Source organism: Triplophysa dalaica, chromosome 21, assembly GCF_015846415.1.
Source record: "Triplophysa dalaica isolate WHDGS20190420 chromosome 21, ASM1584641v1, whole genome shotgun sequence".
Classification (NCBI taxonomy): domain Eukaryota; kingdom Metazoa; phylum Chordata; class Actinopteri; order Cypriniformes; family Nemacheilidae; genus Triplophysa; species Triplophysa dalaica.
In genome coordinates, this window is record NC_079562.1 from 2,769,770 (window position 1) to 2,796,032 (window position 26,263).

General features: G+C 39.0%; 1 protein-coding gene across 12 annotated transcripts in view; it reads left to right on the forward strand.

Moving 5' to 3' along the window:
* The window catches only part of camta1b (calmodulin binding transcription activator 1b), a 241,876-nt gene that overhangs the window by 161,130 nt on the left and 54,483 nt on the right, over window positions 1–26,263 (forward strand). For all 12 annotated transcript variants that reach the window (XM_056734472.1, XM_056734473.1, XM_056734475.1 and 9 more), the window contains one exon: window positions 1,498–1,633. In XM_056734472.1, the coding sequence (XP_056590450.1) occupies window positions 1,498–1,633 (136 nt within the window). The remainder of the gene's footprint in view (window positions 1–1,497; window positions 1,634–26,263) is intronic.

Consider the following 26,263-nt stretch of genomic DNA (forward strand, 5'->3'; position numbering starts at 1 on the left):
AATGTATAGTCTCACATATGGCTAGTTTGCCGGAGGGTTTGTAACACACTGTTCTTTGATAAACTGCTTGAAAGCAATATGTATGTATAAAACTATACAAATACGTTGAATTAAGTGAAGTTACTCCCCGTGAAATGCGCGGAGATCATTTTTTATCTGCTGGTGAGTGTCTTGTTAATGATTACTGTAATACAACAATTAAAATCTTGTTTTAATTTAAATGTATTGAAATGCAATCATGACATGTAAATAATAGACGATTCAAACCCAGAATGGCATATCTTATGCGGATATAAGAATGATGGTATTACATTCTGGCTTGTATCTCAGTTTTTGCTCCGTTTTAGGAATACAAAGTGAAAAAGCTTCAAAAGATAAAAGGCACAAATCTTTTTCTCACACTTTTCTCGTGAAGTTGGCATGGCATATTTTGGCAGGGCACAGTGGTTTTGCTCACTTGTTATTGGCAAAGCGCACCCAGGAAACACTCGCCAATGGTGAGAAATGAAATAGTGCAGGACGGATCCTGTGAAGGACCTTAGCACCGATTCCCATTACATTCAGAGCAAGCCTCAAGTCCGATTGTTTCTGTGTCAAGCTAAGAAGTGGGCAGAGAGAAATTCCCTTTGAAGAAGAAAAACTAAAAGCTGGCTATAAGCTGCCTGTACGAATGGAAGTGATGTGTCATATTAAAGGCCTCAATATTAAATGAAATTGTGGACGACTCCCCGTCATGAATATGTGTTGAGACAAAGTCATGATGATGAAGTGTGTTATTTCAGATTGTAAAGCATGTTTGTGTCCAGACATGGATGTTGAAGAAAAAGGTTTGTTTGTTTACTTCAGAGGGGAAAAGATCACACAGAGTTTGAGAGGTTAGCCGTTCCTCAATATGTCATCCATAACCGTCAAAGTGCGTTTTTCATTACTCAAGAACACAAGAACAGAGAACGCATCAGAGTACCCGGATGTGTTCTCAATATAATGGATGCATCGAATGCAGTCTTGCACACGAACGGAACCCACGGCGCGTCCATCCAAGTTCGTTCTTCCAAGGCTACCTCGCAAAACCGGAGAACACAAGTCCGTTCGTTGCGTTCTTGGAATTGAGAAACGGCCATTAAGAACTTTTTTTATGGTGTCGTTGTATCTTAAAGTGCCATTGTTATGATACAATATGCTAAAAGAGACCTTAATGAGTTTATTCCAAAGAAAATATGAATCATTTATTTTAACCGATTTACATTTTAGTGAATGGTTTCAGCCATGGTTTTGTTCTTTTATTTTAAAGATGCAGCTTTAATTTGTTTTAGGGAACATTGTCATAGTTTCGTCATATGATCTGGCATCATTTTCCTTCGATGTAACTAAATCCCACGCAAACAGTTATTTTTTTCATTATTTATACATTTTTCTATCCATTTTAAAACACTGTTGATAGATTCTGTTAGTTGAAGTTTCATGAATTAAATGTTTTTTTAAATCTCTCTCTCTCAGGCCGCAGAATGGGTCTATGATACTCTACAACAGGAAGAAGGTGAAATACAGGAAAGATGGCTACTGCTGGAAAAAGAGAAAAGACGGCAAAACCACGCGAGAGGATCACATGAAGCTGAAAGTGCAGGGAGTGGAGGTGAGAGACCGCTCGCTATTAGCTGTAAGATAATCCGTATGTTTGTGATGTGAATGAAACCTGTTGTTACAGAGCCAGCATCACCATTTTAAACTGGATTGCAAGTGTCATCATTTTTTTAATTAAATACCACATGTTCACACTATTGGTTGAGCGAATGTTGCTACGTTGGTGCTTCAACCTCTGAATGGTCCGGGTGAATGTATTTCACGATTATCTGGTGTGGGCAAGAGATCATAAAATAGATAATGCTTGCCACACGACCTTTCCAAAAACGGCCCCCTCCACCTCTCATCGTAGTGCTGGTCGTCCCCGTGCGGATGTCTCTAATGTGTCAGCTCAGGCGTGGCCCCTTTAAATGAAGAACCGTAATGAAGCATGTCTCCGGCCCTCTCGTTCCCGCTCACTGACTCTAATGAAGAGAAACAAAAGAAGTGGACGCACGGATGAGCGTCTCCTCTAACGCTTCTCTACCTGCCCGTGGAAACCGGTCGATCTCATGAACTCTGTGCACTTGTTTCCTTTGTATGTTGTATGTTTAGGCTTTAAAGGAACAGTGTGTCCAAAAAATGACCATTTTGGTGTATGATTTCAGTATGACCTCATTTCTTTTGTGTTCCACAGAAGAGTATCAATTCTGCTTTCCATACAATGAAAGTGGATGGGGACTGGAGCTATAATTTTCATAACTACTCATAACAATTGGTCATGTGGACTACTTTTATGATACGTCTAGAGTTGAGAAATGGAAAGTAATGCGTGTTTTGAACTTAAGATGAGAGTGAGTTAATGCTGACAGAATGTTAATTTTTGGTGAACTGTGTCTTTAAGACGTACTGATGTGAAAAGTTAAAGGATGCCAGGCGTGAGAAGTCGGTTTGTATGTCTTGTGTTTAGTGCCTCTCTCCGGGCCTTTTCTTCAATGCTGGTCATTCCTCCAAATTTGTTTGACACTGAAAACCCGATAGAAAATGGGTGGACAGCTGATGTTGAATCGATAATCATACAAGATGTTTCTGTCTGGAGGGACGGCGGGTCTAAAGGAATGTCTCCCGTCTGACTGATGATGGTTTCGCATGCACTAAAGGCCTAAAAGGGCAGGAGCGATACGTCTTTGGGTTTATTTCTTGTTTGTGTTGTACTTTGCTGTCCACATCATTAGATATATTGCGATGTAAATGGCAAGAACAGAATCCTGAATCATCTCTCAGCTCAAACAGTTCCACAAGTATCTGGAAATTTGTATCTAATATATATAATTTGTACGATGGACCGAGGCTATTTGAATGTGTTGAACCAATAAACACATTTCTCATTCCAATCAAGTCAAATAAGAGACGTTAAAGTACATTAGACTTGAATCAGGTTTAAATGAGTTTTATTTGGTCTCCGCATCAGTGATCCTCTCATCCACTGAGGAGGCTTTTGGTTTCTTTCTGAAGTAATGACAGAAATGCCTGCTGGCTTCAGAAAGCTAGACAGTTCAAATGAAAGTTTATAAGGGTATACAAATCCTAACACAATCTCTTCAGTTTTCAAAGGGGGGTATTCTATACATTTAAAATTTTAATTCAACTTGTAATGTCTCTTGCACAAAAATAAATCAATATTTAGGTTGGTGTGTGAGGTGCATTCTGGGATGCTTTTTAAACAGTAGTACATAAGTTCCCTTTTGTTTGTATTATAACTGAGTGTCTTCTTCACCGATATGTAAATTTTGGTCGATAACCGATAATTTGTTAATATTGGAAACCGATAACCGATATTTTTGGCCGATATACTATATTTAAATATTAATATAAAATTCTGTAAGACTGAAAAGGTAAAAGTGGACAACTGGTTTTATTTTAAAACATTGACTGATAAATAATTTATGAACAAGGAATTATCAGCCATATCGGTATTGGCAAAAAAAAATGGTCATTTTATATGTTATCGTTATCGGCCGATACCGATATGGTGATTTATGGTGCATCCCTAATTTATCTTTATGCATTTGCCATTTTTACAATAAAATTTAGGATGATATAATATAGTTGATATTTCATAAATCATTTCCTCTGGAATCATTATAAATCATTATCCCAAGTGACTTATAGTGCATTCGATGACTTTTTTAGCAGTATGTGTGTTTCTTCAGAAACAAACACAATGCTCAACAAATTCGACACTTAACATTAATTACAACTAAAAAAATGTTGATGCTGTTTACAAAACGTATACATTTCGGAAAAGTTAAAATTTAACTTGGCTTATTTTTAAGTGAACTTCTCCTTTAATTGATGTTTAGGTTGCTTCGGTTTTCAAACCACAAGTATACATGTAGATGGCCAAAAATGAACGTCTGACGTATACCAGATTGCACCTCTTGCCCTCCAGACACAAAACACATGATCTATATACCTTTGCCATCTCTGATTGCTGTGATAAAGATCTAAGCTGTGTTACCAGCATCCACCAGAGCCGCTGGTTACCTAGTGATGGCAGCAGTAGTCATGGGAGCAGTAGTCACGGCGACAGAGAGGATAATTGCAGTTGTTTGGTAGTTTCACTAATACGGGAAACTAAGATGATTGAGCTGGGATTGAAGAAGTGATGAAGTGTGTTTGTGTGTTATTACTGTAATTCAAGAGATATTGTTTATGTAATGCAGTAATACAACTCATTGTACAAATTATTACTGTAATACAGAATAAAAGTGATGCATCACGTCAGAAAATAAATTATAGAAAAGCAAGAAACTTTAAAACATCTGTTCTCATTACAGTAATGACACCTTATAATAGTTAAAAAATCTTAATGGTCTGAAAAAAGTTGTATTGTCTTTATGTAAAAAATCATATTTTGGGACATATACATCCGAAGAGACAGGCGTTGTTAGAGAGAAAGATCTTTTAGTATCACAGTAACTCAAATGCTACCCACAGCTTTGTATAGTCCCATTCACTTTGTCTTTATTACGCCTAGTTTTCTATTTTGCACACTTTGTCTTATTTTGACATGTGACTTTTTTGAAAGTAAGACTCACGTGGCATCGCGTGTGTGCAGTTGTTAAAACATCCTATTCCTTTATTCCACAAGCAAGTTCATTCGTCACGATTTTCAATTATGACTTATAAAGCTTTAGAGATGCTATGCTTCATTTGAAGCCATCAGTCTGTACAAAGATGTACAGAACTACGCTACAATACAGTGATTTACCTTGTACCTCATTGGCCTGCTTCATGTCTTAAAACTCTATAATTATGTGTTTTTATATATATCCCTTTAGAACAAAAATGAATAGGAAGGGAACTTCCGAAACCAAGACGGCTTGAATTGAAGGCACATCTACACATCTGTTGTGCATGCACACATACAAACACACAGCCGAAAGCGTAAGTGTGAGGAAAGAACAGATGTGACTCATTGGTGTGCGATGCTCTCTTCGCCTGGAGACTCACAGATTAAACCAACAGGAATAAATCAGAGCTATTAGCATGGCTTCCAATGCCTGGAGAGAAGCACAGAAACATACAGACTTACATTTCTTGTGGAAGGGCCAGACAAACCCTGTCAATTCAACTCAATCTTTTTGTTTATTGAACTCATTGCCAGAAGGGGAGAAAGAGAGTCAGGCCGAGGAGACTGTAATGCAAAGATAAAGGATCAAACTTCTTACCATCAAAACATTAAACGCTGGATAAAGATATTGAAAACAATCGTGTAAATCCTATTTCTTATCTGTATTCGTTAGGGATGGTTGGTTTGTATTTCTGTTGCGTTGTTTAGCCCCGCCCACAGTGAAATATGATTGGTCTGATGTGTTTTGACATCTGTGATTTCATCATTTTGTGCAGCGGTTTCACACCCTAGCAAGATGTAAAAAGTAATGCTGGAAACTTCATTGCGTCACCCCTGGTTAGGAGATTTTGGAACAACTGTCTGGAAGTTTTGAGGGTTTAGATTTAGCAAAGTATTGCAAACGAAACAGTCTAAAAATAACCCGGCTTCCAGATGAAAACATACATATATAATACACAAACATCTGCATGCATGTGTCTTTGATGTGTGATGTGTTACTGTAACTCAACCAAGTCTGGCGGTGGAGATCTTGATTGTTGTCTCTTATGAATTGTTCAGAGACAAATTTTAGTAGATGGATGCTAGGCTGTTTTGTCTTTTGATATATACTCTAACACATCTAAACAGGAGGTGTGAGCCCAAAGCAAGTGATCGAAGCAGATTTCATCACTTCCACGGGTTCATGTCGAAATTTGCTAAATACATTACTTTCCCATATGAAAAAATACTGTAGTATACTTTATTATTTACTAGAGTAAATTGTAGTTTACTGTAGTAAATTATAAATGTCCTTAAGTATCGCATAAATGCTGTAGTACACTATAGTATATAGCAATAATAACTATAGTTAAACAATAATGTAGTATACTTTCGTATTTACTTTTGTAAATTGTAGCTTCTATAGTAAATTATAGCACTTGCACTAAAGTATAGCATAAATACAGTATATACTATAGTATTTGGTAACAATAATAGCTGTAGTTAAACTGAAGTAAATATTGTAGTACACTTTAGTATTTACTATAGCAAACTATAGTAAATTACAGCACGCTGTGGTATTTTATCCTGTATGACATATCGCTTATTGCTCCCTGAACTCCCTGTAAATCGCTTTGGATAAAAGCGTCTGCTAAATGACTAAAGGTAATTGTACATTTTAGTAATTGTACTATAGTAAAGTACCAAAACGATAGTATTCTGTTGTATAAAGTATGGTAAATTGATAAAGTGTGGAGAATAATATAGTTAACTTAGTATTAGTATAGTATACTAATATTTTACTATAGTAAATAAAGTAAATTACTATAGTAAATATTAAATAACATATATATTGATATTAGTAAATACTACAATTTTTAAATGTGGGTTCATGCACTGAAACCCTTGAGAGTTATTAGATCTTCTTAGGACATTCACAAGACGTAAAGCAAACCTAGATGCGAAATAATGATTTAAGTTATTTTTCAATATTTAATTTCTTGACAAAGTTTGTTTGTTCTAATGCTAAATACAGAGCAAATAATGTTTTTTGGGTGTATGATTTTGTCTGTGATGGGATTGGACATTAGAAGCAATTAAACATGACCTAAATGTGGCGTAGGTACCAGGTTAAACTATAGCTACAGGTACCTGGTCTCTTCAGGGCTCCTGTTTTGAGACGAGTTTGAGACGAGTGACTCAGCAGGTGTGTCGGTGATAGTAGCGCTCTCTCCTCTCAATGATTCTCTTCTCACACCCCTCCTCCTCCTCGCTCTCTGCTCAAATGAATTTGGATCTCACAGCAGGCATGTGTATCGAACCCCGAATCCCCGGTGCGAGGGCTGAAGAAGAAACAGAGTCAGGAATCCAGAAAGAAACTTTGTGAATGAGCAAGACGATCGTAGAGCGGCCTCTGAGGAGAACACCAAGTGAGCCTTGTGAGGTACAGAGCGGCAAAATAAACGCGTATGGATTATTGCTGGAGCTGCTGGGAAATCCCAGAGCGGTTGGAGACAAGATGGCTGCCAATGGGGCTTGGAAGATGTCAACTTGTGTTTGTCATCCAGCCCTGTCTCTCTCTAACTCTTCTCTCTGACTTTTATGTGCTTTTTGTGGACATGAAACGGCATATTGTACATTTGTCAAAGATAATCTCAGCTACTTGAGGGAGTCGATGTTTCTTGAAAAGAGGAACCGCTTCCTTCAAACGATCCCAGGCGGTATCGGCTCGGGCTGATGTGCTTCTGCGTGTCTTGTTTTTCCAGTGTTAGTGAAGCACTTAAATAACGCCTATTAAAATCTGTACGTTCTGTTCGATAGGGATAAAAGCAGAAGCTAATTTAGACGAATGATTTAGTGCTGCTTAAAATGTAAATTGTATAATTGTGAAATGGGTGTCAGTGATTGAATAGGAATGGATCATTTGTAAACATTGATATGCTCGGTGTGTTTGTGTGTGTGTGTGTGTGTGTGAGAGAGAGACAGAGATGGAGAGACAGAAATCTATGTTCCAGACAGCTGTCAATTGCTCTCAAAAGTCAAATTCCAGGCACATTATCTTACTCAGCATTTTACTTTAACCATGTTTTGATAATATGTGATCATGAACAAAAAAATCAATCTTATGGGTATTGAGACTTTTACATAATGTGAAAGCTGAATAAATAAGATTTCTATGGATGTATGAGTTGGTAGAATAGGATAATATATGGCTGAGATACAACTGTTTAAAACTCAGGAATCTGAGAGTGCAAAAAATCTAAATATTGAGAAAATTGCGTTTGAACTTGTGAATCAGGGGCACTTTAGCAGGCCATCCACTCACAAAAATAAAGGTTTTATGTATTTCAGTTAGGAAATTTTATGTATAGCAAAATATCTTCATGGAACATGATCTTCACTTCATATCCTAATGATTTTTGGCATAAAATAATTTTTTTGTCTTTTACTAAAAATGTTCCCGTTCTACTGAAGACTGGTTTTGTGATCCAGGTTCACAAATTTGATTAAAAAAATCTTCTCAACATAACATTTTGTAAAGTGATTTGCACTTTGACGTTTCAAACAGAGATGGCGATAAAGAGGCAAACTTTGCAACTGTGAATGCTTCATCTCCGTCCTAACTATTTCCTCATATCACAATTTAAAGCTCAATGTTGTATCCTCAACAACTGATCCAAAGTCAGTCAGCCAGCCAGCTGTAGAAGGCCCCGACCTCAATCCATCGAGAAGCGTCCATAGATTATTTATCTGTGCTCGAGAGACTACGTGGCTTTTGCATTATTCACAGTGTAAAAGCAAGAGAGGCAATTTGGTAGGGCGTTATGTTCAATAAGCACAGCATCAATCCCAGCCGTGACTCTGGGATCCGGTTCGGGCAGCGGGGAAAGTCAGAGACATATAAAGTTGCCTCGTGTGCATTCTGTTTGTATCTCAGCCCGTGAGTCCGATAAGACAGACGACGGCCGGTGTGGTTTCCCGAGCAGAGAGATGCAATCACGACGGAGATAACCGAGGGTGGGGAAAGAATATTTGATTCGATCAATCAGAGTTGCTCTTTTGTGATGGACCCTTTGACTCTTCTGGTCTGATGTCCATTTTTTATGTTGGACCACGTGTAATATTCTTGCTGAATAATCCATTTTGGGGCCAGGTGGAGGCTGGGGTTATATAACATGAATGCTAAACAGTGTGCACGCACTCACCTACATATATAAGTGTGTGTATTCAAACACACTCGTGCGCACACACACGCACGCACACACAGGAGATGCCTTGAGACTCGATCGATACGCCTCTCTTTCCTGCAAGGAGAAGGAGCCATTGAGATCATTGTTGGCTTTCAGCCACATGCTCTTTTATCCTCTGAAGTGTGTGTGTTTGCGTGCATATGTGTGCGCGTGTGTGTGGCCTTCCAGTATTGATGTTGTGGTGTGGTATGTCATGTCTGTATTTTATTGAGCTTGTGTGTTATGAATGTCGTGTGTGTCTGTGATTCAATGTATGAAATTGAGAGAGAGCCCATATATTGTGTTGCGAGTGTTGTCTAGAAGAGCAACTGATACGCCTTCTGAATTAATGTGTTGTGTATTATGTATTTACATTTTGGTTTCCTATTTTACAGAGGCTTTTATCCAAAGCGACTTACAGTACATTAAGAGCAATTCATCATATTACAGCCATTACTACCTGCGATGCCAAGTTTTTAGAATATAGTATGAGTGGTACTTTTGTTTATTCTGTATCACCGAGGAAAGAAATGTTTTTCATTGTGTTTCGTTTGGGGATCATCTTTGTCTTACATTTTGTCTTAACGTTGCTTGAGGGCAATAAAAACACATACAAATGGCACGATGGTTTAAATATATTGACATTTTACGATATCGATAACCAATATTTTTTATTTGGCCGATACGAGATACATATTTCTGAGCCTCAGACTAAAACAGTCATCGCATTTTTGATGTCGTGCCCATGGTTTGTTTTTGATGGAAAGCGCAATTTTCTCCTGGACAAACATGCGACTCGGACCATCTAACAAGCCTTTCCTACAGAGAGGCAAATTAGGAAGCTTCACCATCTTTTCATTGTTGTATTTTTGTTGCAAGACAGTTGAACTCAGCAGGTCACGCTTGCATGCGGTCGCTAATACCCTCCCAAACATGTGCAGTTGATTCATCGAGACGTCCGAACAAATGCTCATAAACATTCAGCCAGCTGTCTGACGTGACAAACAAAAACCAGGTGTCTTTCAGTCAAATGGCAGGTGTGCTGATCGTGCCAGAGTGCAATTAAAGTCATCAAAAGACTGAACGAAAGATGGAGAAAGAGAGGGTTTTATGTTTTACTTGATTTAATTTTGCACGACTGAATGATCGTTTCTGTTATAAATATTGAGTGTATTGAGTGTACAGCACAAATGCGTAAACAAAACTACTGTCTGTATTTACCTAAGAAACGCAGTAAAAATTAGCAAGACTAGCGTTATTGCATATGCATTTGTAGGAGTTTCCTCTTCAGACACAAACTTTATGGGAGGACAGCATTTACATGAATCACACACCTCGATTTACTAAGGTTTGCACTCGTCATTGAACTGGTATTTGCTCCTAAAATATATGTTTTAGTGCCTGCGTAAAATTGCGCTGCTCTTGGTAGATTGCATTGGTCATTATGGAAATGATTAATTGCATGTGTTTTTAATGTGTGCCCTGTTTTTAAATCACCGGCTGAAATTTCCACTCCCTTCTGCGCTTTTTTAAATTGGGCTCTTGCGCTATTCTGCCCTGTTTAGTAAATCTGGCCCTAAGTGTTTGCACTACTTTGACTGTATGCAGTTTAGCTTAAAATAAAGCGAATAAAGCATACTTAAATTGAATAAAAAGACGTAGAAATTATTATTTTTATTACGTTTTTGAATAGCTTAATATTTAAGTTATCCATGCAATACTCTATAAAGCGCAAAATGCATAACATGGTTAAAACATGGTTAAGATACCTGTAAAGAGACATGGACATTCAGTGTTTAGTTTCATTGCTGCGATGGGTCAATGATGCAGCCATATTGGGAAGGGCAAGATTGCTGCATAAATACATACAAGTGAATGGAGGAGCTTCATTTTTCTCTCGATAAAAAGAACTTAAAACCATTTCCGTGCAAGGCACGTGAGTTTTCACAATTTCTGATTACTCATTTTCTGTCAGTAAGTTGAAACGGATTGTTTTTGTACAATTCCTGAAATTGGTTGAGAAATGTATATTGCATAGTGTTTCCCTGCTCAATATGGTGGCAGTAGTTTTGGCAGCAAACGTTTTGGTAGTCTCCTATGTTTGTCTATGGCGCATCTGTTTTAGGAGCAATGAATTTATTGGTCATCTAGGACTGGAACTGTCCGTTATGTGTTTAAGCATCATGTGAGAGCCAGAGAGAGAGAGAGAGAGAGAGAGAGAGAGAGCGAGATACACAGCTCCAGGCAAACAGAAAACAATCGCTCCACTTTCATCTGTAACCTGTTTCACCTTTAAACTGCCGATCTCTTTCACTCAATTAATTTCTGTACATTGCCTTTGGAGTGCAGGAAAGTCTTTTTCTTGTCTTCACTTTTCACTCTAGTTTGTTTACACACCACTATTTCTCCCTCTCCCTGTGTTTTCAGTTCATTACGAAGACTCTGTATTTCTGGATTTAACGCATTGAAAACACATAATATATCTTAGGAAACCTTTCAGACGCACAGAATAGAGCCACAAGCGCACACAAAATAGCAAATCTATCCGCTTTCCTACGTTTCCCTTTCATTCCGTGGCCTATCGCTCCTCCCACATAAACCTTCATTTGCATCCGTTCCAATCCACACACAACAGAAGTTGACACACAGGCATTTGCATACACGCCTCCCTGGTTCCCCTCTCTGGTTGTCAGAGATGGTTTCTGGGGTTTAAATGTGTTTTTCTGCGATTGCCTTTAGGAGTAACGGCTCAAACCCGCAGCGCAGATCCGTCCGCTTCGGTAAGCGTAGGGTCATTGCTCACATTCAGGGGTCATCTGATCAACTGACCCCAGCCCACGGGTGACCTCCCATCGATCTCTGTTGTCACGGTAACCATTGATGAGTCAGGCAGTTCAGGGTCAGGTTGAATTGTTGATGTGCTCGGTCGTGAGAGACGCTCGTCCGGAGATAAGCAGGGACAAGTGATTCACTGCCACTTACACGTCACCTCCTGTTCTTCGTTTCATCCATTTCTGGTCGTCAGTGGTCTGTTTGTGTTTATAGTTTAGACCTTATGCTCTTTAAGAGCTCCAGAGTTTGGATGTGATGCCAAACAAAACCCCGACCCAAAAACAACGGCAGACTCGATGAGTGCAGCGTAACACCTCCTCGTGCTCCAGTTCAGCATCTGTTTGGCAGCTGATGAAGTGAGAGTCTGAACATTACAGACCTCTCTTTCTCTCTCTCTCTCTCTGCTCTAATTATACACGTTTTAGCATGGCGAGCACCGGAGAACGCCGGCGTAGTCGCGTGCGTCGCCCTCTCAGCGTTCGCAGACGGCGCAGGTTTACCTCCTCCCAGCTCAGAGTTTGCATAATTACCCAGGTAATTGCGGAGTAATTGGCGGCCTCACCTGCTCCCGAGACGCACTGGCATTGTTTTACCAACAGCTGGAGTTAAACCTGCGTGAGAGAAACGGAGAGAGAAGAGCTTCATAAAGAAAGAGGCTGAAGATTGGCCCGCCCGGGGGACGATCACCCTCTTGTTATGAATGGAAATGTATGAAAATGCGTCCTGCCTGGAGCTGAGGAACGACAGGAAAGAGAAGTCGGGGATGGAGGATGAAAGTTTGTGACGGTGAAAGAAACGAGGGGGAAGTAAATAAACGCGAGACAGAAAGAAGTGCACAGAGACTGACTGAGACACAGTGGGTGAGAGGAGAAGAGAGATAATGTCTGTCTCGAGGGGAGAAAGCGAGGTGTCAGCCTTTGTTTCTCTCTCACTATCTATGGCTGTCGAGGAGAGGAGAGTGTTTGCTTAAAGCTCTGTGTATTATTCATTCTGTTTAATAGACTGGGCTTCTTTTATAAATGCGGGCTAGGAGAGAAACCCTGTTCTTGTTTAAGGTGTAGTTCAGCCAAGAATGAATATTCTGTCAGCATTTACTCACCCGCATGTCGATGTGCTTTCTTCCGTGGAACAAAAAAGATGAGACGTGCGAGAGCCGCTGACATCTGACATCATTGATGTCGAGCATACGCAGTACATCTTGACGTGCCGTATTCGAATGAGATATGAGCGGAATGCTGGAGGAGGAAGATTTGATTGGATAATAGAGTAAATGTAGTTTTTTTCCTGACATAGAGATATCATATAGCTTTGAGGCCCGGTTTTATAGTGAAGGCTTAGATTAAGCCAGGACTAGGCCTTAGTCGGATTAGGGTATTTAAATCAATTTAATAAAAATGCTTTAGAAAACACATTACCAGCGTGCATACTGAGACAAAACAAAGGCACTGATCAATTTTAAGGAAAGTTATTTTCTGTTATGACAGCTCAAATATTCGTTTTAGTCTAGGACTTTAAACACGGTCTGTGAAACCGGGCCTACATGGTTAAGGAATATAGCACACAAATTGTGCAGATTACTTTTGATATATCCATTTTTGATGAAAGAGTATTCAGCACTTTTTTATTTTGGAATAACTCACATCGGTGACTTGAGTGCAATATGACCAGGAAAATTGATAGAATTAAGATTATAGAATTAATAGTGAGTAATATTAGCATTTTTAAATTGTTAAACCCTATTTAATATAAATATTTATTTTCATCTTTGTGTTTCTTAATTTTATCATTATTAAGAAAGTAATGTTTACAGTTAATGTTTAACCCCGTATTTAATAAAAACATTTATTTTCTTTTATTTATTAATTTATCATTATTAAGAAAGTAATATTTACATTGAATAACATGTTCAATGTTACACATAACATTTTTATGTGTAATATTTCTTTATTTTATTTTACAATTGTTAAGAAAGTAAAATATAAGAATTCCTAAACATTTAAACCCTATTTAATTGTAACATTTATTGAAATCTTTTTTGTTTTATTTTATTTTATTTTCATTTGATTTATTATATGTATTTTTGCTTTTAAGAAGTTTAAAAGAACAAATTGTCAGATTATTAGAGAATATGATGGAGAGATCTTGAAGGTTCTTGGAGTTCCTAACAGTCCAGATGGAATAACACCTTGAGCTTTGGTGGCATGGACTCGTCGGGGCTCTTGATGTCCTTGCGTTTTCACATTTAAATGAAAACACCTCCTACACAGCGGCCTTGACACTCCTGCATCAACATGAAGTTTCAACAAACCTTCATTACAAAATGCAAAGCAATTCCTGCAGTTACCTACAGTACATAGTGACCAAGTAGTCCCTTAATAAACATCTATCCCAGCATTCATATATTAGCCGATTAGATTTTAAAGTGGGGTCAGGTTTAAATTTAAGGCTGTACATCACTCTTATGAAATATAATCTCCCTCAGATTTTTTCTGTGACGGTGCTTTGCAACGATGCTTATTGGGAAGAGCTCTAAATTGAATTTTAGGGGTAGTATTCTGTTAAAAATAGAGTTTATTGTATCTTTGAAAGGGATGCCTTGCTTAACAAAAATTTGGATTTTTTATACATTCTTTTTTTATTGTATAAAAAAACAAAAAATTAATCTAAAGGTGCTACATGATGCCATTGAAGGACCTTTTTTCGCTGTACAGTCCCATAAAGAATTTTTAATATTATATATGTTATATTTACAGCATATATTTATTTCTGTTGGTACTTGAAAAATATGTTATTTAGACTATAAATTAATAAATAGTTATTTTAAGAATGAATGGTTCTGTGGGGAACCAAAAACGGTTCCTCTAGTCTATGTCATCAAAAAGCAAGGTTTTTTGTAGCACCTTTAATTTTAAGCTTGAACCACCAAAACATGTGTATAACTTGTCTATAAAAAACCTATTGCAAACATTTGGCGAATGCTTTCAGGTTTTTATGATCATGATCCCAAGCATTTGACTGCTAGTGCATGCTCACAATCATCCCGTTACATTCACTAGCAGAATCTATACACAGCATTGCCGGCTGCATGAATTTTCGCTTATTCATGACTTTCGCTTTGGTGGTTTTACGCGAAACATGTGGTTTATGGCCGAGCTAATAGGACGCAACACGCAGATGCGAGGAAGGACGCAGAAAATCTCAGTCAAGGTCGTTACTCCTATTAACTGCTGCTGATTCCTTTGCAACATCCGACAGAATTATAGAGTGAGGTGTAATGTGAGACAGCCCACATCTCCCCAGCTGCTCGTTACATCTCGTGGATACACACAAGAGACGACCGACACACACACACACACACACACGCTCAGCAGGTCTGGAGGATTTGTGCTGTCTGGTTGTGGCACAGCAGCATCTGCTGGTGAGACACATGCACAGAGATGAAATCCTCTGTGGTCGGAGGGTCAGGTGCTGTTTTTACAAACAGCAACAGAAACACAGATCTGGTCCTCTTATACACGCGTATCTGCACATCAGCTAGTCTACTGATTTTCAAGCTTTTGGTTTTGTGTGGCCAGGTTTGTGCGGATGGTGGATGTGCCCGTCATAGCCCTCCGGGGGGTCATGAGAAAGAAAAAAACGTTCTTACTGAATTGATTCCTAAACTCTGACGGAAAAACTGCCACGGGCAGCACACTGTCATGCGGAACGGGAAGGTGAGGATTTTATACGGTTTGGGGTAAACGTTTGCGCTTATTTGAGTTCAGCGGACGAACGTTATTTGTAGTTTGGCTGTGTAGGGAAACTTTCTTGCTAGTGCCATCAAAACAGAAAGAAATAGTGGTTACATTTTTGTTTACCGTACATCCAAAACATTGTGCTCTATATTTAAGTCATATAAAGTTCATTTGCAATTGCATAGTCACTGGATCTTATTTATATATCAAAATATTAATGTGTAAGGTGTATGCAAGATAATTTGGGGGTGTTTATTTGTTATTCTTCTATCAAATACCCAGAACAAATATACCGTGCAAAAATAATCAACTATATTATGGTACATTTTTAAGTTTTCCTGTGAAGATTTTGTCTTCAAGGCTGAAGCTTGTCAAGAACATATTAAGGACGTATGTTAACCGAGAACATCTTTCTTTCAAGAACGAAGATGCATGTTGGGATTTGGCCCAAGTGAAGTCTTGCGCCCCCTGCTGACATTCTCAGCATTTAATGGTAACCAGATAACGTTGACCCGCATTGACTTCAATTGTATGGACACAAAACCACAGAGACGTTTCTCGAAATATCTTTTGTGTTCCACTGAAGAGATATGCAGGTTTTGAATGACAGGACGCCAAATAGTTTTTAGGTTTCAAAGTGAAGTCCATTCAAGTGTGGAAAGAGTTGTTTGACAAACGCTGTCATTGATTTAAGGACAGTATTTACCCAGAATCCCTCAGGGTCCTCTTCCTCACAGCGCTTACAGTCATCGCCACAACTTCCTGCCGCTTGTCGCCCGTCTGCAAACTTCAGCAGTGTCGGTCGAAATTCTGAAAAGGCCAGCAAATTTGTGTTAGGAAAGAGAGAGTGCCTGACCTTTCGGAAAGACGATACCTGTTTCCCTGTTCTCTCCGTTTTCACAGTCTCGTTCTATCTCTGTCTCTCTCTCTCATTCCGCTAACATCACACCCGCCCCCCACCGAAATTCAATCTCATTTTGAACATGCTTCGATTGGAGCCGCGCTTGATGTATCTCTGGTCGCCAAACAAGAGCGAGCGTCTCACTGTTTGTATTTCCACTGTGATTCATTTAGCGTGTCATGTTACGCCGTCCCATTTTATGCTAATGCACTTGTCAGAGTCTATTTTAGCTCCGACGATGGCATTTGTTTTGCGTCGGCCCCGTTTTAGCAAAAGCTAGTTTTGCATTTCGATGCAAAGTGGTTTCTATCGCCTTCGGAAGAAACGGCAGTTGAAAAGGCATTTGGAAAGCTCATAAAGGGCGGAATATGTAATGCGTGTAGTTTTTCTCACTCTCCCCCCTTTCTGTCTCGCGCGCGCTTGAAAGCGATCCAGTTGGCTCGGATGTAATTGAATCTTAGCCGTCTGGCCCAGAAAGGCTGCGTGCAGGAGTTTAGTTCTGTCCCATTTTGCTGTGATGATGTGTGTCTCTGCCAACTTCTGGAGTGCTGGGACTCGTTGCAAAGGCTCATGGGATAGATTGTCCTTATGGACGTCGGCCTCTGGTCATTGTAGATGTATTATTATAGAATACTATCAGACACGTCCTGTTAAACTGAAACATCCGTGTTGTGTTGTTCTGTTAGGGAAAGGCTGTAATTCTCTCTCTCTCATACCAGACACCGCGATCGTCCTCGTTTCTCGTTAAACTAAACTTCTCTGGTTTGGCCATAAATGCATGTTAATTACTGTGCTGCGACAGTCCTATCTGAGATTTATAACACGCAGCGGCCCCCAATTACATTTTTGGAAATGAAAATCTCTCATCAATTTAGTTGTTTTAAAGCTTTACAGTTTTTTTGAGAGGAGTTTTGTCTCAGATGTTTCTCATAAGATTCCTTTGGATAAATGAAAACAGAAACCATTGAGACAATTGTTTAAATGAAGAGTGGAGGTGTGAAATGAATGGTAAAATAATCTGGATTTAGTATTAATTTGATGAGAGATGTTTGAGTTCATATTGAGATGCCCAATAACCTTGACTTCTGACTGCAGACTTGACAAATCTGAGCCATTGTTGAGATCAGTTTTGAGACATTTGTGAGATTTCTGACGCTTTTTCTAAGTAGAAATATCCGGGAAGCAGGAAAAGTTCATTTTCATACAGAAGTCAAAAACAGTCAGATTAATTCTAAGGGTCGGAACTTGGATAATGTTCATGTAAAGCTAAATTACTTCTGTTTTCTGGTGCGTGAAACATCGTCTAAAGTTAGAAGCGGACTTCAGGGAAAACTTTCCCCAAGTGTGTGTTGGACGATGTTCTCTCTGAATATTCATGAAGGTCGCTAAAGCTCTTCAGTGATATATTTTTGCGCATCTCTCTCACCGCTGATAGACAGACAGGTGGGAGAGACAGACTGACATCCGGAGAACTGGAGAAAGAACGAGAAACTAATTATAGACGGAGGTTCTGGCCTTCGAATACAAACGGAGATGTGAGCGGGTCGTACACAGACAGACTAATAGCTGTCCACTGGATGACCTGTGCTGTCAGAGTGACAGAAAACTCACGGATAGATGGTTGGTCAGCCGTAAAGACCCTTGGAAGTTTCTTGATGGGCTGCCCACGCTGTTTGCTCAGTTTTCATCTGTGTCGTCTGTACTTCTCTTATAAACCCACTCAATATTTAGGACCCTTTAAAGTGTGATCTCAGATATTTCTGATCAAATACAGAATATTGTATGTATCCAATCGATAATCACTTTGCACCTCCAAACTCTTCATGGATTTGAACAAATGTCTTATTTCAGTTTTAATCTCTCCAAAGCAATTTTAAGAGAAACATATAAGACTAACTGAGAACTCCATCAAATCTCCTGAGCAAAACGATTTTCCTCCAGCACCACATTCACCAGCATCCAACGCTGTTGAGCTTCAGAAAACATCTTGTTCCCTCTCGTGTCTTTGATATCGCAGTGTGAGTGACGGATGGGGGAATGTCACAGCAAAGGTCTTTTGGATTTGGGGACAAATTGTTACCAAAAAGAGTTTGTTTGTGTGTGCGCTCTGTTAAAGTCCTTTAAAAACTTTTCCCCAGCTGTGAGGATCTGTGTTGGGCTTTAGGCGAGCGTGCAGATCTTATTTTCTGATAAGCTTACGTGATGTTTGGGATTTTGCGGTCCTCTAACAGGTCACAGAACAAGCCTGCAAACCCACAGGTGCAGCCGATGGAAAGAACGTGGATGCTTAACGTTAATCCCTCTCAGAGCGCTATGTGTGTGTGTTGATGCTGTATTTCTTTATGTTGGGTTTGTAAAGACAATTCATTGATTTTAGACGTTCATAGTATGTGTTATGTAGGCGGTGGGAGGGAATGATGAGAGGACAGCAGGTATCTGTAAGAGCAGGACAGCTAGAAGCAGACACAGCTGCAGTTTAATTAAATTAATGAAGACACATGTTGTCCGGTCGGCTGTCATCTCTGTGTCGGGCAGGAGACGGGCTGCTCTGCTTTGGCCCGACGCCACGAGCGTTAAACAGGCTGCACGGTCACATGGTAACGTTCATTCTCATCGGACCGGACCTCATCATTACCACGGGACAGGAGCCGTGACCGTCCAGAGCGTGATGTACTGATGTTTCTGTAAGAGCCCGAGAACAATTGCTGTGTACACAAAACAAGATTGGCTAGAAGAAAACAGTGTTACTCAGAGATTGCTTTTTCATGTCAAGAGACGTAAGGGAGAACTTTCTTCTTCTAAAATTTGTCAATTAAAATGAGACAATTGTAAATATTTTAAGTATTTTTCATATTAAGCACTCATTTGTACAAAATGTCAAAATGCTTGTTATGGATGCGAAAAGCCCATATATCTGAACCCAGTCCGAATTTTTTGAAGACAGACGACAATATCGGAGGCGGTGTGTAAATGTGATAGACACAACATTATTTTCAAAAGTGCAGAATTTTGGACGCAAATTTCGGTCTTTCTGCCAATATTTGTTTTTAGTAAACAGAAATGTTTCAATAGTTTTACTTTTAGTAAACCAAAATGTCTGTTTTTTATTATTTTCGTTTAATTTTATTGCTGTGTAAGACAAATGGTTTAGATTGTAATGAGCTCTCATTTGTGATTCCTTCAGGCTCCACATTGTGTGTGAAAGAAATTCTATTTATAACACATAAAGATTTTTTAATATACCCAGTTATTGTTAAAAACAGTATACATCCGTCATCCGTCACAGTCTTGCCTCAAGATCAAAATAAAACGCTGTCATTCTCTGTGATTCTGCAACTATTTATCCGTGAACAGATTCAGCCGCACAACATAACCCACGTCCCTCAGCAAAGCTCACTTCTGCATTTTCTCAGTTCGTTCCGATGGAAACGACCACAGAAAATAGAAAAAGGGGTCATGAGAGAGACGGGTGTGTAGCTGGGGCATATTACACCTCAGATGTGTGAAGACATCGTTTCCCAAAACCACTTTCAATAGCAACTGAGAGGCGCCAGGGCTCGGTTACATTAGCCAAACTGCGTCATACGGCAAGACCGGCTGCAAGTTTAACTGAGTCACTCAAACTCACTCACAGGTTCTCAACGCTCCTGGATGTGTTTATTTGATGTGTCGGTAATTACCCGTCATTCTGCTTCCTCGGGTCACGCTATATATAAACATGCTTTTCACAGAACCCTCGGCTGCGTCTGTCTGCAGGCTGCTGTATAGATAGTCGGTTGATTCACCAGGATTTTCCTCCATAAGTGTCTCGACACCTACCAGCACATTATCCCTACGGGACACAGAGCCTTCCTTTTTGAAGCAACAGATTAAATTAACTCGAGGTGGAAATAGAATCAAAATACAGAGCAATACCAGTGAAATTTTCCCGAGGGGGTGTGGTTATAATATATGTGTGAATAACTCAGGTTTTTGGGAAATGATCACATTTGGGCAGTGATGGCATTTTATGTGAACTCCTCTTGGCAGAGTTTGAATAAGAATAAAGAAAATGCAAATGTGATTGGAAAACATTGAACTCTTTCTACGCTTGCTGACGTGCTATGATGCTGAGGGTGCGTTTACACGGAAGCTATATGTTCAGTTTTCACTTCCATCACTTCATTTGGTTTTTCGAATGAGTTTTAGTTATATTCCTAAAATAAGGTTTGTGGTTGACAAAGCATCTAAATATTTTAAGTTTTAGTCTATGACCTAATACACATAACGTATAACTTGTTTGTGATTTTTAATTCTTTTTATACCCTAAAAATGGCGGTCGCTAACAAGTTGCTTAAAGCGACTTCATCCTTTGACGGAGACGTTAGACCTCATCGTGCATATTAATGGACACAAATTTCTAAAAGAGTGGATGGAACATGAACATGTTTTTAATAAAGTTTGAAGAAGTTGTCGGAGGCTTGGTGATGGTGACGTTGATATGGAGCGTCCGCAGTGGAGTCTGTTTACAGCCTCATGTTAGCTTTTCACTTCTGGTGATTCCATTTAGGCTTTAAAAATATCAAATATTGTGTAAATATGTAAAGATTATCTGTATAGTCAAAACATCTAAGGCCTGGTTTCACAGACAATGCATAAGGCTAGTCTCAGCCTAAAATGAATGTTTGAGCGATCTTAACTGAATATAACATGGCCAGAAATATCTTAAAATAAATCAGTGCCATTGTTTTGTCTCGAGATGCCCCCCAGTAATGTATTTTTTTAAAGGATTTTTATAAAAGCCACATAAATATCTTAATTCAACTAAGGCTTAGTCCTGTCTTAAACTAAACCGTGTATGTGAAACCGGCCATATGTATCATAAACCTTAGTTAGTCACAGTTCGCATTTTGGGCGATCTTCCAAACGACTATGGGACAAATGTATAGTCTTTCAGTCAAGGGAACCAGTGCGGCGCTAACTTGGGTGTTCATTTTACATGTTAATAAGCGTCTTTCTCACTCTTTTTGAAGTAACAATCAGATTTTGTGTCGAATGGAAACTTAGTTTACATAATGACTTCTGAAAGGTCTGAAAGGATCAACGTTTAAAATTCCGTTTTTTTGTTGCGTCCTTCTTTCAAGTCAACTGCTAAAGACGCTTCAGTTCAGTTTTCCACATGAGCGCATCAGATCAGCTCAGACAAACATCTGAAGTGAGGATCTCCTGACCTTCACTCAGCGTTTCTTTCAAGAGGAGAAGTTCAGATGAGGATCGAGTGATTAATTTTGTAAGGGAACGGCATGTGTGTGTCTGTTTTCTTCTCTCTCTGGGACTGCTTGAGTACTTTGGCACAGGAGCGTTTGGGAACAAAAAAGAAGAGACCGAAATAGAGAAGAAGAGGACAAAGATCAAACAAGGACCGCCTCTCTTCCGGTTCCTCTCATCCTGCATCAGTATCTTTTGACAGAGGCTGTTCTCTCCCCACGCTCCTCTTTGAAGTGGCATTAGAAGTTCACAAAGGATTTAGGCCAAAGTCTTTAATGGGAGAACATGAATGTGTTCTGGTATCTCAGAGCAGCGCTTCTGAGGGAACTCTGAGTGCTGCTCCTCCATGCAAAACACTCCGGCATGATGCTAAGATGTGGTTTCAGTGTGTTGCTATGTGGTTGCTTCTGTATGGTGTTGGAACGCTGGTATGCTTAGTTTAAGACTGGTCATGGGTTTGTTCGAATGTCAGACCTCAAGAATGTGTAATGGTGATGGTTGCTTTAGAAACACCTATTATTATGTGTGACACTGCCTGTGTGTGCGTCTCTGTTTGTATTAGATCAGAGAGGAGAGAGAGGGAGAGAGAGAGAGAGAGAGAGAGCGTGAAAGAGAATATATTTAGCTTCCCTGAAGGGTGAGTGTTTCTGGAAAGCTTTGCTACTTTATCAGATGTTATTATCACTCAAACGATCCTATGATGCTTTCAGCCTTGATCGCTCTCTCTTTCTATCGCTCTCTCGAACACTCGCTCAAACAATAAGCATTATTTAATTGATCTCTTAAAACCACTTCAACTCTATAAATCATGATTTTTTACATATCGTGTGTAGTGGTACATAGATGCACATAAAAGTCTGACATCACAGCGGCTTATTGCAAAGGGAAGTATAGTAACGCAAATCAGATTAGACTCATTTTTTATTTTGATGGAGGCAGTATAATGTAGGATTGGATGAAAGTTTGTTGCATTGGTTTGTGTAGCTTTTATTTTTCAAGTAACGTGTTTTGGAAAGACATTTGTCTTGTTTTATACAGTATGAACATTCACAGTACACAACACTTCCCTCAGACGTTTACGCTAAATGAAAAGACTATATATTATGTCTGTACAAGCTTTAAAATGACACATTCCTCAGCATGCCATTCCAAACCTGTAGGAGTGTCTTTCTTTTGCAGAAAAGAAGATATTTTGGTAACCATACATCATTGACTTCCATTGTATGAACACAAAATCACTGAGACATTTCTCAAAATATCTTTTTTTGTGATCCCCAGAATAAAGTCTCACACAGTTTTTGAATTACATGAGGGTGAATAGATGAGGACCGATTTGTGGTTGGACTTTCCCTTTAAGATATTTATAGCAAATGCTACACTTTTACAGCCATCATATCAGAGGTTTGAAACTGATGACGGTGTGATCTAATGTTTGTCGAGGTTAAATGATGAATATGGAGTTATTTTACTTAGTGAAATCTCTTCTCCTGACCTCTAGCATGCAGAAGCGTGTATGCGCCGGGCCAGTAAAGCGTGTAATCACGCTAATTACACAAGGTCGCAGAAAGCAAAAACATCACCTTGTTTATAACCTTCACACACATAAGCAAACCCACCGTGTCAGTCACATTCCTGTGAATAAGCTGCCTTTGAATATAAACACGGGGAACGAATGAAGCCTGTGTGTGTTTGGTCACAGAACAATGACAGATGATATTACAGGGACAGTAGGTTTCTTTTGGGTCCGAATTGTGTTGTGATCTGGTTTAAATTAATCACAGTTTGGCAAAACGGCACACGTGCACATCTAAGAGGACGGACGGATCTCAAGGATAAGCTGAGCCATGCAATCCTTATGAAATGATGAATGAAAGAGACATAGACAAAGAGGCAGAGATGAAACGATAGGCAGGCAGCGTTCATGACTGTCTGACGTGTGTAACACGCAGAAAAGACAAGAGCTGATAGAGATGTCTGATCTGTGCAGTTATGAAGAGATACTGTATAGTTTACACACATCAGTTTTGCCAAATTCAGACTCATGTTTATAAGAAATATGTTACTACAGATATAAGCAGAGGAAAAACTCTGACAAAAGTGTTGAGAACTTTGTTTGAAACACTTACAGTGCACTAGTAAACAACACATCTTCTGGCGACCTGTATGTTTTTAATTTTTCTAGTTTTGTGATATGGATGTTTCTAGTTTGTTGGCAGTTTCGATTTGGTAGACTTAAAAATGAATAAGTCTTCCATTCGTTTATTTATTTTGTAATGAACAAATGTCCATTTTTTTAAGTATGGAATTTTCACTACTTCTAAAATAATGTTATTCTAAAAAATTAGATTTTTGGAATAAAATAAAAGTAATTTGCCTGGCAACAGTTTATTTTATAGCTTGCAATTCGTGTGTTTGTAATATGCACAATTAAATACTAATATCAAAAATAATGTTAAATATTATTAGAAAATTGAGTTTATATAATTTTTTTATTTTCATTTATAATTATTGAATTTGCATAATAAATATGTGCACAGTTTTATAGATTTGCATATGAAGAGCTCTTTTCCAAAACGCATTAAGTACCAAATAAAAACAAAATGAGTTTTTCATGCCATTTTGCTTTGTACTACACCTATTCACTGCTCCATCAATGTTTCATGCCAAATCGCTATATTTACTTGTTTAAATTGTACTACAAGATGCAGTTTCTTTCAAAAACGCTATAAATCCCACACCTGTTTCTAGCCTTAATGCGATGTCATCTCGACTAATCAGAATTCACTCGTTAGTGGTATTTGCGTGTGTTATTTCTAAATTATTTGTTGTATGTGGTGGAAAATTTTGAAACGTGAAATTGAAAATATTTATTTTATTTTACTATTTAGTTTGCTGCTATTTATTTCATTTGGCTGTTATTTATTTCATGCATTTGCATTTATTTGATTTATATTAATTTAAAGCAGGAGTCCCTAATGTCATATGTTTCATGTTCTCTTGTTTGTTTGTTTTTAAAAAGAATAAACCAAAAACAATTGAGGATGGATTTGTAGCGTTTTGAAAAAAAAAATTGACAATAATGTTGTTTCATTTAACAATCATTGTTTATCATGTTCAGACTGAGCCAACAGACGATTTTAACAGGATGTATTGAATATTAACTAAATGTATGGGTCTAGTTAAAAAATGTAATTTACACGAAACTTACTTTTTGTCTTGATTATCATAGTTTTAACTTATTTTTTTAACTTTTATAATAGATCTCCATAACATTAATGTCAATTATACATCAGCAAATTATGTCAGCATCAGGTGTTGTTTGAGCATGTTTTAATGACCATCCATATTTTTTCGTTCTCTTTATTAAGAAAATACATCAAATGTTCCAAAAGAAATCAGAAGATAATGTTTTTTTTCAGATTTGTCTTGAACTCTTGTCTTGAAATCTGTCCTGAAGTCACTGCAATCGAATTAGAAATGAGTTATGACACTTTTGCACAGTGCTGAACATAATTCATATTTTGTAATGAATTTAGATAAATGAACATAAAAAATCTGGACCTGAATTTCCAAATCACCGGGGTCTCATAAAAAGCGAGACCGAAAGACAGATACTGCCATGATGTGATAGAAACATGGTCATTTTATAAATGAATTCATGTGTATTCAAGGGAGCTTCTGAGAGGTCACAAGAGCGACACCTCTGCTCTCCGACGACGAGTCCAGTTGGACACAGAATTACAACGAAGGCTGTTTGGCTCAAGCCTCCGCAATTTACATGCAGCATGGCCACCAAATGATCCAAGCAGCTCCAAACAGGTGTTACCTGGCCCTCCGATGCGACGCTTTGCTTAGATTTAGCGACCAGCGCCCTAGCTCTGTTTACGCCCCTGAGCTCGCCAAGCCCGTGCATCTCAGCCAGCTTTCTCTGGAGCCCGGACCTCTCCAAGCATCATTAAACCATTGGTGCTTTTCCGGTCCAAGCATCAATCGCAGCTCCCGATCCCGATGACCAAGCCTGCCTTCCCTCTCCACGGCATTTATCTTCGCTATGCTCGCACCACCTGCCGTGGGCCCACGGGGCTCCACCCCTTCCATTTCTTTGTTGTGGACCACCAAAGCGTTTCCCTCCCCAGCACGCTGCCAGGCGTGATTAATCAAACACAGATAAGGGGGCCATTAAGTTCGATAATGATGGACCTGCAGGAGGAGCCTAGGTTTGGGTTCGACGGGGCGAGGTGGTGGAAGACACCCCTGAGAGGAACAATGACTAGTTTAGGAGGCTTATCTTTCGGAAGACAGGCCCTGTGCAGCTTCAGGGGCTAATAAACCACCCAAAGTCAGCCACAGCCAAGAGATCTGCCCTCGCTTTTAGACTACAGATCTCTATAGCCCCAGGAGAGAGAGAGACGGTTGGGTGATGTGGAGGAAAGACATGGTTGGAGGTACAAGATTGGCCTCTCTTCCTCTCACACGCTCCCCGGAGAGCAGTTGAGCCTTTTTGTTCGCAAGTTATTATTTCATCTGCAGGATTTATGGCTCTCTAATTCTCTTTTATTCCCTTCACTTTTTATATATCTCCCTCTTTCACTCAGCGTCTTTCTGTCACGTCCTCCTTTATATCTGTCAGAGTGCAGGATTTATG